Source organism: Etheostoma spectabile, chromosome 12 (genome assembly GCF_008692095.1).
Source record: "Etheostoma spectabile isolate EspeVRDwgs_2016 chromosome 12, UIUC_Espe_1.0, whole genome shotgun sequence".
NCBI classification, from domain to species: Eukaryota; Metazoa; Chordata; class Actinopteri; order Perciformes; family Percidae; genus Etheostoma; species Etheostoma spectabile.
Window position 1 is genome coordinate 28,752,930 of NC_045744.1, and position 13,676 is coordinate 28,766,605.

The 13,676-nt window shown below is 40.8% G+C and overlaps 1 protein-coding gene across 1 annotated transcript in view; it reads right to left on the reverse strand.

The window, feature by feature from the left end:
* LOC116699829 (ETS domain-containing transcription factor ERF) overlaps positions 1 to 3,595 on the reverse strand; it is a gene marked incomplete in the record, with an annotated part of 7,082 nt that extends 3,487 nt beyond the window's left edge. Inside the window, 2 exon segments of the mRNA XM_032532619.1 lie at positions 3,122 to 3,244; positions 3,366 to 3,595. Coding sequence (XP_032388510.1) covers positions 3,122 to 3,244; positions 3,366 to 3,595 — 353 coding nt within the window.
* Between the last annotated feature and the right edge of the window lie 10,081 nt (positions 3,596 to 13,676).

A 13,676-nucleotide genomic window follows, 5' to 3' on the forward strand; every position in this document is an offset into this window, starting at 1 on the left:
TTTATTTATTTACCTTGTTTATTTTTTTTCTATTTTAGTCAATGTGCTTTTCTGTGCCCTTAACTCTTTTTACTTGACTCAAAGAGCCTGCACAAGAATTCCTATATGTGCCTGGACTGTTTGGTGTATGCACAAAAAGAATCTGGAACACCAGGGATCTGTTTGTGACATATTAAACATACTGGGGCCAGTTGTTCAAAGGTAAACTAAACGGATTTTGGTTATCGGATTGGATCAAATCTTGAAAATGGGTTGTTCAAAAGGGAAAGAAGGAATCTGAAATCAGATTAGATTACGGAATCCAATCCTAGTTATAATCTGGATCAAACCTTCACTTTGTGTTGTTCAAAACTTGTCAGTAGGATTTGGATAACTTTGATCCCAAAAAACAGGATTATCCTGATCCCAACAGGGGGGTAGGATTTCAAGGTGGATTTCAAGGTGGATTCCAGCACGAAAACTTAGTAAAACTTTAAATTTGTCAAATAATACATTTGTATCATTTAGTGTATATACTTTTATATTTTGCACTTGACTTGTTTAACCTAGTCAAGTTTAGTAAGCAAAAAATAAAATACAAATACAAATTTCTTGCCTCATGAAACAATCCCCAAACAGATTTAAATAACAAAAAAATACAAAATATTAATAATATCTCCATCAACACCGTATATAATTTCAATGAAACAATCTAATACAAATTTCTGGTCTTTCCTCCTTAGGAAGAAGAACCCTGAACATTCTACTCCAATACTTCACTTTTAACTTTTTTTTTTTTTAAGAGTTTTCAAAAATGTCCACAATGTTTTTGTTAATGTATATAGTTTTTTTTTGTAGTGGCTCAGATGAGGGGTATAAAAAATTATGATGGAAGTGGGAGTTATTTTTGTGTTTTGTCTCAAAATAAAAACTGAGTGACCCCATCTTGGCTCTTCTACCTGTTCTGTACGTAGCTCGTAGCCCACATTGGGATATGTTTCCTATTTAGAGCAGTGGTAATCCAATTTGGTAATCTTGAAACTGTGTATTGGATCAGGGTGATCCAGTCCAATGTTGCTTTGAAAAACCGGCATAAAAGAAGACAGATTACCTGATCCTGAGTAGCAAAAAAGGGGATTTCCAAATCCGAATAATTTTGATCCAGATTAAATATTTTGAACAACTGGCCCCTGTAGATCAAAGTTGGTTTAGTTGAGAGGAGGAAGAAAAGGGAAGACCAACCCACACACGCACACACACACACACCACCCACACCACGCACACACGCACACACACACACACGCACACACACACACACACACACACACCACACACACACACACACACACACACTCACACACACACAAAAGATCCCAGTTTTAAATATCTGTAAATATCTATATCTAATATTAAATGTCACCGTCTTTGCATTTTTATTAGACTATATTTTTTGTTTTATATTGCTTAATAACTTTTGTTTTTATATTTGACATACAAATAGATTTATGAAATGATATAAACCCATCTTAATGTAATGTTACCATAGACCGTTAATATAAGAATGTTACTGTAATGTATGACTGTTTATTGTGTTTTGTCTGAGGCTGTGGCAACATTGTTATTGAAACTTTCATGCCAATAAAATCCCCTTGAATTGAAAATTGAATTGGAAACAAGCGCTTCAGAGATGTTCTTGATATTTTGTGCATATATTTTGTGCACTGGTGGCATAATTTAAAATTGAAATACAATAAAAAAAAGTCATCATAATACATAATATGAAGAGTTTTATTCCAAACTTTCAATTTACAAAAACTACTGGTTTATTTAAGTAGGCTGCACTTATACAGTGTTTTTCTACTTTAATTATGAGTGATGGCGGTTTCCAAAGGATAGACGGGAACTTAGCCCTTGGTTTGCCTATGAACATGATATTATTGACACACACACTGACTCCCCTCTACATTGGAAGATCCGACACTCAATTGTTAATTAAAAGTCCAATATGTAATATATTTACTGTAATAAATCCAAAAATGCCAACGCGTCATCAGATATAACGGCAACATGCAAGTTGAAATACTATCTTTTCTGACAACAATGCTCATGCCAGTGTTTTCTCCTTTTGAAATTTCCGTTCTGTGACAGACTTTCTGGTTGTGTTTTGGCCTGTGTGTTGTTATCACAGCCAGGCCGGGTTGCCAGGTGTACCTGTAAAAACGTAAACCCAGTGCACAACAGCCGTAATGTTCGGGATCAACAAAGATAGATTCTATCTATCTAAAAAACTACCCGGCATGTTTCTAACAGTTGCGTGACCAGAGACATAACAAACCCTGTGTGAATATTGGAGATGTTTTTGAAATATGGAGACAGCTTAGAGCCCTAAAGGACGCCAAGTTGGCTAATTTCCTCCTGAACAAGGAAGCATTAGCTTCAAGCTAATTTATCACGCCTACAAGGGACGGGCATTTTATGTAATTTCAACATTTGTGTACTCAAACTGAATTATATAGCTAGAGTACCCGAGTTGGTTTCTCGCAAAAAACAATTGACACAGTCAACAAATCCTGACTGGTCCTGACTAACGCAGACATGCAAACCCTGCTAACTGCTAAGGTTACCGGAGGACCAGGCCAGCGAGCCACGGCTGATTGCAAAATTCTAAAAAGTGTGTCTATAAGTTGGGTACGCCACGTGAGCATTGGCTTTTATGACTGTCAATATAGCCAGTATCCAATGTCAGCTACTCCGCTGTGCTCTGAAGTAATGTCTGGCTATGTGTGACAAGCGTCTAGCAACCTGGCAACCTCTGTGAATTTGGAGTCTGGTGAGGAGGGGGGCGGGGGAGATGACTTTCTCCAGTATTTGGAATTTGTATTGCACTACTTCAACTATTTTGAACACTAGCTGTCAGTACTACATATTGGACATTTAAATTAAAAAATGTCAGTATTGATTTCCATTCAAGTCAGTTTTATATTACGTAAATGTATAGTGTTTTTGAATAAAACTCTTCTTGAAGGACTCAAGCCATGTTTTGGGAAACTGATCAAATTGCAGCTTATGTGATGAAAAACAAAAACAAAGTTTTGATGTGATATGAGTAGATGTGGTGATGACCTGATGGCTCAGGGGGGGTGGTGGTGGTGGTGGAGGTGGTGGGTATCCTGGATAGTTGACCAGGATGAGTTTGCTGAAGTTGAACTTGTAGGTGAATCTTTTCCCTTTGGTCTTGTACAGGATGCGTTTGTTGTAGTAGTATCTGGAAGTAAAATGTTTTTTTTGTGTCAGACTACACTCTGAGTGTGTGTGTGTGTGTGTGTGTGTGTGTGTGTGTGTGTTGGTTAAGTGTCACTATGAATACATCGACTGATGTCCATCACCTGAGCGCACGGCTGAGCTTGTCGTAGTTCATGTGTGGTTTGCCCTTCCTCTCCCCCCACAGCCTGGCCAACCTCTCGGGGTCCCGGATGATGAACTCACCCCACTCCCCTCCCCAGCCAATGGCCCCACCCTCGCCCCGCCCCAGCAGCTCCAGCAGGAAGTGCCACAGCTGGACCTGCCTGGAGCCCGGCGACCAGGCTGGTTTGTAGGCCCAGTCAGGGAAGAGCATTGCTGTGGAGACACGAGGGAGTCTTGTAAATGACGAGAAGCAATGTTGTGACCAAGTCTTCTTTGCTCAAGTACCAAGTAAGTCTCAAATCATTTGGTCCAAGTCTCAACCAAGTCTTGAGTTCTTTTTGGGGCAAGTCAAGTCAAGGCCCAGGTTATGTCAAGTCAAGTCTTGTCGAGTCCTTAGTTAAGGCAAGTCCCAAATCAAGTCATTGCATATCAGGCTAACATTAGTTAGCAAGCTAACGTTAGTTGTGAGTGAACAGATTGTATCAGGCTAACGTTAACTAACTTTGTGGCAGACACTTACCAATCAGAATGAGTTTCAAAATGACGAAGAAAGTTTGAGATTGTAGTCTGGCTGTCCGAAATTGAGCAGGTATTTTATTCAACAGTTCAGTTCAGCTAACATTCCAACTTACATGCAAGTCATCTGGGTCATCATGTCTCAAGCCAAATCTCGAGCTAAGTCCGAGACCAGTCTCAAGTAATTTAGTTTTGTTACCAAAACGGTGACTTGAGTAGACTTGAGTGTGAATCACCAAGTCTCAAGTCCACATCTCTGCTGGGAAGTCACTCACATTCTACTTATCGCTTCAAGTTGAAGAGCTGCTGTTCTGATGAGTCCCTGCCAGTATGTTTGCTTAGTTATTTGTTTTTTAGTTGTGTACTTTGTCTTGGAAAACCACATTTCAGATTTGGATGAAGCTTGGGTTGATACCACTCTAACGTGGTAAAACATGTTAATTAGTGAGCTTTAGAGGTGCGGCTAGGCCGAGCCAGGCTAGCTGTTTCCGCGTTTGTCTTTATGCTAAGCTAAGCTAACCCACTGCTGGCTGTAGCCTCATATTTACCTCATATTTACTGTAGCTACTTGACTGCTCTTCTTGACAACAAAGTGAAGAATAATATTTCCCAAAATACTGAACCTTTCCGTTAGAGTACTTTGGGGCGTATGTTATTCCACTTAACAAAGGTCAAACTCAAACCGGGAACTTGGGAAACCCTGCAGTCGCGGGGAATGGGGTGGTTAATATATGCAGACATGTCCCGTGTCCTCCCTAAATAGTTGGAGATTTTAATCGATCCAATGCTGAACAATGCCAAAGTTAGGCGCTTGCCATCACAGCATGTCAGTGTTATGACATTTTCAAAAAGAGCTATTTTTTTTAAAAGCTCCGACTATAACTATGTACTCCACGTCTCATCATTCCAGATCCGGACTCAGACGCTAATGTGCAGAGATTCCTTCATTCTTATTCCACATTAAGTCTTTGTTTGTCCATTTTTTTATTTTATATGCTCAACAATGTGTCACAAATGGCTATTACTTGGATGTTGATAAAACACGAGGAAATGAAACATTTCACCACTCAAGAAGGAGTAATTATGCAAAGCTTTATCTAGTGCCAGCAAGGACACAGAAAATGTGTAATTATTTCTTCCATTATCTTTTTGTTTGTGATAATGAAGCTTTTGTTTTCCTGTGAGCACCTCAGCCTCTCAAAAACTGATGAAAATCTTTAAACTGACATTTGTCAATCTGAAATGAAGACAACAACTGCATGGCCTATTTTTCGTTTAAAATGTTTTCAGAAACACATTTCGGTGAACTATTTTTGTTAAATACGAGATTGTATTCTGAACGTAGCTGGGAGCAGGCAGCCCCATGTGACGCGTTTGTCCAATCAGCGGCAGCCATCGCGGCTGTAGGAGGGTGGAGACTGTCTTCTTTGCTTGTGGTCATTTAAGAGAAATTGGTGGCTAGCCAGCGTGCAATGCTGGGAATGGGTGGGGAGCGGGGCGATCCCATACGTGAAAACAACGCGTGTATGGACACAAAAATGTGCTCTGATTTATTGGCATTTCTTTAAACCAATCACAATAGTCTTGGGCGGTGCTAAGTGCCGGACGGAGCCACGGTGCCTCTGAAAAATAGTCCCAGGTGTTACGATGGACACAGAACGGACCCAAACACAACGCTCAACAATAATACTTTCATTTGGCACACTTATAAGGAGGGAGGTGTGGGGAGGTGGACCCCAGGAGCAGGAGCGAGGGCACGAGGGCTGGAGCAGGATGGCGAGGGAATAGAGGACTGGAGTAGGAGGGCGCGGGCAGAGATAGTATGGCAAGGGACTGGAAGGTTGTTGTGGAATGGCGAGGGCAGATGGTATGGGATTGGAGGGCTAAAGGAGGATGGCAAGGGGAGAGATAGGATGGTATGGGACTGGAGGGCTGCAGGAGGATGGTAAGGGCAGAGATAGGATGGTATGGGACTGGAGGGCTGCTGAAGGATGACGAGGGTAGAGGTAGGATGGCAAAGGTGGAGGCAGGATGGCAAGGGACTGGAAGGCTGTTGTGGGATGGCGAGGGCAGATATAGGATGGTATGGGACTGGAGGGCTGCTGTGGGATTGCGAGGGTAGAAGTAGGATGGCAAGGGAGCTTGGGGAGCGTTAGGGGAACTGAGGCCAAGGGAGCCAAGGAGAAGGCACAGAATTCCGGGGAATAAAGGAGTCGAAGGAGGGCAGGCTGGAAGCGGGAGCGGAGACAGGATGTAGCAGGGAGCCGTGAGGAAGAAACTGAGTGGTGAAGCCAGCTGACTGGGAAAAATAAACGAGTTATGGAGATGATGGCAGGGTGGCTGAGACAACGATCAAACAAAGATGGTGAGTGGATCCGGGGTTACGGTACTGAGACTGAGCTTGATTATAGATGGCTGGCAGGTGTGTGCAGAGGGAGAGGTGAAAAGGGAATGTCAAACAGGTGTGCGTAGTGAGCTGGCAGCAGTAGGCAGGAGGTAAAGGGGGAAAACACAGGAGACACAGAAAGAGGCAGGGCCAACAGAGAAACTAAACGTGGAAAACACAAAAAAGATCTAGAACACTAGAAAACAAAACAAAAACTCCCAGCCAGCCGGCCCCAACCACAACACCGGGAAGGAACTTGTTTTGGTGGAACGTGCACATTCAAAAGTGGTTTCAGTCATGCAACAGAAAACTCAGATTGGAGAGATAGTCTAGCTAGCTGTCTGGATTTACCCTGCAGAGATCTGAGGAGCAGTTAACCATAGTCCTCAGAAATCCACCAGAGGTTAGAACGCCAACACAGAGAAAGAGGACGGTAATGGACGAAAAGAGGGACACCTTCCAGTGGCACCAGAGCAATCCCAGAAGAGGAATGTCATGGATATGGACTAACCGCAGCCCAACTAAGGAACTTTTTTTTTCAGAAAAAAAAACGAAACAGAGAAATACTGGTGTGGGATTTGTGAAAGGAGAAATCCGGTCGATTTCAAGATGTAGCTCTGATTTTTTTTAAATGTGGAATGCTGTCAGTAGCAAGACAAACGAAAACAATCAATGCTGTCTACACCGTGTTATCCTTCCCTTCCTTTTATACTTTATCAATCCCACAAGGGGAAATTACAATCCTCCTGCTAGAGTTAGCACCCAACGGGCTTAAAAAGGCTTAAACGGGGCAAGTTTTAAACATGTAAACATGTTCAAAATGTCATTACCAGTGCCTAGCCATGTACTGTTATCCCTTCCAAAGGAACACAGTGAATCTGACTGCAGTACATGTGATAGAAAGGCATAAAAGTTGTGACAATAGACTAGTGTGGACGGAAAACAGGAAATAAACAGAATAAAGTTAACACAACTTCTCTGCCTTTCTTTCCCATCTACTGCAGTCAGATTTGCTGTGTTCACTTGTACCGGTAATGATATTTTGAGCATGATTAGAGGCTAAAAACAAGTTTAAAACTTGCCCTGTTTAAGCCAGTTTAAGCCTGTTGGGTGCTAACTCCAGCAGGAGGTTAACTCGGTGTGGACAACACCGATTGTTTTCATTTGTCTCGCTACTGACAGCACCACACATAAAAAAAAACAGAGCTACATGTTGAAATCTCCTTGAATATAGCCTACTTGCTGTCTACTGGCTTGGTTTTCCGTTATTGCTAATCCATTTGGAGGTAGGCTGAAAAATGTAGTATGCCTAGGGTAATCTTTCCATTTAATCCGGCTCTGAATATGAGCACAACCATAAACATGTACAGAAGTGAAATGCAACATACATTAATGCAGCAGTAATGTCCACTCTAGACCTCAGTAGAGGACACCATACCTGCCATAGTAACATATATCATAAATCAAAGCAGAGAAAAGTGGGGCGCTAAAACTGAAACAGGCCACCTTACAATATTGTTTTTTGACTGGTCAAGAGGGGGGCGGCATCATTTGTCAGTTATGACATGATGACTGTTGCTTTGCTTTTTATGATTATATCTATTTTTATCATGCCTCTGTGCTACAGGCGAATACACACTGCACAGAATGAATATATAATAACTCTTACATAAATATGAAAGCTATCCCACACAAATGACATCCCACACAAACCCACACACATGTAAATAGCTGTGAATGAAGGTACGACACACAAACACATACACACACACACAATAAAAAAAACACTGCTGCAGATCAGGGTTTACATCAGTGTTTCTCAACGGGGGTGGTACAGCCCCCCAGGGGGCGTTTAGATGATGATGGGGGGCGCTGGAATCAATATTGTGGAAAGGGGGGTGTCGAGGTGTCTTTGGGGGGAATTTGTTTTAAGGCGAGTTTACACCAAAGTTTCACAACAATACGAGTTAACACTTGTAACTTCTTGCAAAAATAGTGGTTTGCAACATTAAAAGCTGCCGGTTTACGCCACCGTGCGTCGGGGGTACTGTTGGACGTCGTTCCTTGCGACCGTGCAGTTGCGCGGCACTCAGACACTGGAAATCGTCACCAATGAAGATGGAACTCCCTGCTGAGTTACATGATACCTCACCCAAGACTTTACGTCATGCTCAATTTTCTTAGTTCTGTAGTTCATTCCCCAAACCATTAAAATACTTAAATTTTCACCAGACTTGATGCAACCGCCAAATCTGATGAGTTTTTCCCTTAAAAAAGGCAATTCATTTTCCAGATGAATAATAATTCCTTCAATTCCAATAGGGCCTTCGCCGCTTTCGGCGCTCGGCTCCTAATAATTATCATTAAAATAATAGGACCTAATCATTAATATTTAGGGCAATTAGCCCACGTCTTAATTGATGGGGGGGGGCTGTAAGGGACCTGAATAATGGATAGGGGGGCGCTGGTCCCAAAAAGGTTGAGAACCACTGGTTTACACAGACATATCCTGTCTTTGTACACACTTAACACACGCACACACACAAACACACACACACACACGCACACACACACATGCACACACACACACACACACACACACAAACACTGACTTCTACTCCAGTAAGGCGAGGAAAGGTGTCCTGCTGAAGAGCTACAGCTGCACTGCATCTGAGAACACAGCACACAATACAAACCCAAAAACTCCATTAGAAAAAAGATTTTCATCAATGTGATTGTCATCAGAGTAAAGTGAGAGAGGCGAGAAAAGAGAAAAAAAGAGAACCACATAAAAGAAGTATTAATTAGCTGTCATTCAGTGTTAAATTAGCCATCACAACAAGGCGCAGATGTGAGTGATTGCAGCAACTTCTGCACTTAATATCACTTATAAAAAATTAAATCATCTTCACACACGTTCATTGTAATGACAGATCTAAGCCTAAAGAACAAAGTCTCCTTATCTCCAGACTGTACATTACATCGATTTCAACATCATTTGTAATAGATATAAAGTTTATATTTCTCACCTCATAATGTGCTTGAAATCACATCTACTAATTTACTAATCAGACTCATTCTCTAACAGTACATTTGTCATTTCCCCGCAGATACTTTTTAGTGTTTTCTATAGATATTTTTCCTATAATTTCATCTCGTAAACACACACATTGTGCACCCGCAGACACAATGACCTTCCTTGTCAATTTGGAGCAGCCGAAGCAGCCACCATCTTCCCTGGAAGGCTGAAAACTAATCTCTACGAGAAGTACTTCACATAACCCTTTTCCCACATTGAATGATGTCTCCTCTCCTTTAAGCCCCTTTCCACCAGCCGTAATATCCTCTTATCTTGGAGCAACAACAAAAAAACGATGTCTCCTCTTAGTGCATATTTTATTTCCTTTTCCCATGCAGCAATCCACTCACACATGATCATCGCAGGGTCACAGGGACATTATCAGCTGAGCCAAAGACATTCCACTTTTTTAGGGCGCCATTAAGACAAAATCAGATTCTGCTTTCAAAAGGCCTGCACGAAAAACTAATTAAAACATGACACAACAATAAAAACGCAATGACGCTGAAACAGGCTTGCAAACAAATTAGAGTTAAACTGAATGTTTCTTTGGCAATTCTATGGAAACTTTGGCTCAGACTGAATTGTATTCTTCCCTTTTGATTGGACGTTCTGTTGGTAAACTACAAATTGAAGCGTGTTCTACTGGATACCAGCGCCAGTTAAATTCCTGAACCTGCAAAATCTAAATCCCTCCAATCAATCTAATGATAGCCAGAATGACTCTGAATGCTACAATTAAAAACGAGTAAGAATCTGCATGCCAGTCAAGCACAGAAGACAGAGAGGGGATTCTTTTTTTTTTAAGGACACAAATTCCAAATCTAATTCAAATATTCACTTACACAAATTCTCCCTTACAATCCTCTCGTTTACAAAGAGCGAGCTAAGTAAAGTCTCCTATATAACTGTTGTTGTTCAATTGGTCCTGTTACCTTGGTTTGGAGCAGGGGTTGGAAAAAGCTTCGTAAGAGGAATGACAATGATCAGTGTGTCTGCCGGCCCACTCCGAGTCTGGGAGGACTGAAGGATGGATGGATGGATGGACCGAATTTTAAACCCTGTATCCCATCTCACCCCCCAACCACACACACATCCACCCACCCCACCCCCGTCTGCTGCATCCCTCCCTTTCTCCCCCTTATAACAAAATAACAGTTGTTATGGTGACTATTTGCGATGCCTTTTGAGAAAAATACTGCACAAAAAAGAAAATCTTAACTCTTAAAAGAAAATCCACCCAATAATTGTTTTCTTAAAAGTTATGATGAATCAATCTGTTTGTCCAACAGCAACAGAAATGTGATCAACAACCCTTTTCATCATCTACAGCTGCAACTAATGATTTCTCCCATTATTGATGATTTGATATCTGTAAATAGTGAAAAATCCCCCATTTAAAAACTACAAATCGTCACATTTGAGGCATTAATATCAGAGAATGTTTTGACATGTTTCCTTGAGAAATGCCCAATCGTTAATTTATGATCAGAATAGTTGTTTAATTTTCCTTCAGTCAATGAATCCACTAATAACTGAATATTTTGTCCACTGTATGAATTATGATGCTTATTCTTTCACTGGTTGACTCCCAAGACATAGGAGACCTCATTTAGACAGCAGAAATGCTTGCGTTGCATTGCTGTCTGTATGATATCAATACATATCTGTAAGATTCAATATTCTGTTTGTCTTCATGGTCCAATACATTTTTTACATTCAAGTGACCACGGCAGCACAAATATTCTAATAGCAGTTTGTCCTGAAAAAAATGGTGTTTATAGATGGACTGTGAAGAACAGAGTTGATGCTGTACAAGCTTTTCTTTAAAAATAAAACTAGTTGTTAAAAATACCGCAGGGATCAGACCATTCCATTTAGGCATAGTTATCGTACGGCGACAACGACAACAGTATTAGTCCATAACAATAGACGTAATAAACAGTTTGGGAAATATGCTTATTAACCTTCTTGCAGAGAGTTAGATTGCTACCACTCTCATATCTGTACAGTACATAAGCACATGAAGCTACACCACCATAATAATATTTACTGTACATCTTACTCATCTAACTCTTGGCAAGAAAACAAATAATGGTATTTCCCAAAATGACAAACTATACCTTTAAGATTTGAGTACTTCTTTTGGAAGGATTTTGTAGAACCAATCATATCATACAGTCTTTGGTTTACATAAGCTATCTTAGTAAAGTTTTGTTTTGTGTTTTGGTGCCAAAATATGCAAGATTCACGCAAGTATCGGACTTTTCAAATTGTTATCCAGCCCTAATCAGAAAAAAACAGTGACAACAATTACTACATAAATGGAGTATGTTTCACAAAGTGATTTAAGTAAGAAGTAGGCTACAAGATCATTCTGGATGACTTAACCCCAACAAAGTCCCGCTGCTGTGTGTGGAGGTGGATTAGCTGTGATTTAGTTTCCCCTGCAGCTGAGAAGGAGACAGACAGGGAAGCTCCAAGCAGCAATCCATTTAGGCTTATGATATACATCCATCCCTATACATTCCTCCCCTAGAACACGCATGCACGCATACACACACACACACACACACACACACACACACACACACACACACTTAGCGCCCATCAGATGCGATAGCTGACACCGGAGGCTTTTAATTCCAGTGTAAATACAAATACTCTCCCAGACAGCTATCAATTATGCATGCCACTAATTGAGTTGAATGTTGTGCTTTTAGCAGCCAGGAGACCTTGGGTCACATACAAAAAGCCTGAAACCAAACACACACACACACACACACACACACACAAACACACACACACACACACACAAACACACACACACACACACATTTTTTTACATAGCCCATTTATAATTTATTACAGTTTTTTGCCCATTGCTTACCCAGTAAAAACAAATGGTTAGACCAAAGCCTCAATACCTAAACTTCTTGTAGCATACCTTAAACACAGTGTAACCATAGCTTAAACACTTTGTCAACTTTGCACTTGTTTGCAATTCTATAACACACTTATTAAAAAACACTACATAATGGTCCTGTTATCAAAACACTGTTCAAAATGCAAAACTCATCTGGCAATTTTAGGCATTCACACACACACCAATCAGTCTGAGCCTTAGCACTCCAATAGGCCTCAGGTAAGACATTTTGAGAACTTTGCAAGCATAAAGGCAATGAGAGTCCAAGTAAGAGGAGCACAAAGAGAGAGAGGAGTCAAACATGGAAGAGGACAAGGACAAAGACGAGGACCAGTGTGGAGACGTGTATCAGATGACATCAGGGTTACTCTGGTGGACCATGTGATAAATCATGGCCTGTCCATGAGGGAGGCTGGGCAAAAAGTCCACCCTAACTTCATTCGCTACACAGTAGCATCGATAATAAGGAAATTCTGTCTGGAGAACAGGTACATCTTCATGTTTCTACTCCAGACTGTACCTACTGTATGTGTTGCATGATTCTGTATCATATAACAGAATTACTGTACTAACTGTACAATACAAAAATGGGTAGTGCTGTGAAGTATATGTAAAGGAACACCATTGGGATTTTAGACAGTATGTGAAAAAGAACCAGACTAATTGTGGTTTCATTTTCTACAGAATGGTTGGACAACCTCTTCAGGGTGGAAGGTAATGGCTCTTCACTCATTGAGTGTGAGAAAATAATGCAATCTCACTTTGTGAGTTGCAACAACGCATAATTGCAAATATAATATGTACTTAACAATATCAACAAGGTCAGCCTTTCTACACTAATTTGCATCCTACAGAAACATAACTTCAGAATGAAGCAGCTGTGAAAGGGTGCCTTTTTAAAGGTACAAGGCTATATCTTCCCAGATTTCTAGCCCGCAAGGACATCGCCTGTGATTTTTACGAGGTCTTGTGGCCAGATCCAGTCAGAAGGCGGGATCCATAAGCCTCCCCCCCCCCCCCCCCTCCCCCAGCACCCCAGCCCCCCACCACACACAAAACAAGTTTTTTTTTTTTTTCCAATAGCAATTAATCCAGTGATTTTCTTTTTTATTTTGTTGCTAACTTTGATGATTTGTGATTCTATTTTCCTTTATTTCTGTAAGAATGTTTGTTTTTTGTAAAAACTTCTTTGAGTGCTGCATAAATTCTACTTTTGAGTTTTACAGAAGACTGAGTCTGTGAAAATTACAATAAAAATAGAAACTTGTATGTATGGTTTTGTTTTTAGGAGTGTTAAGTTTTGGTAGGAGCGTTTCATTTTGGCACAGATGTGAGTTGTTAATCTCCAAGTGCTATGTCTGATTGAAATTCTGCAAATTCTGCAA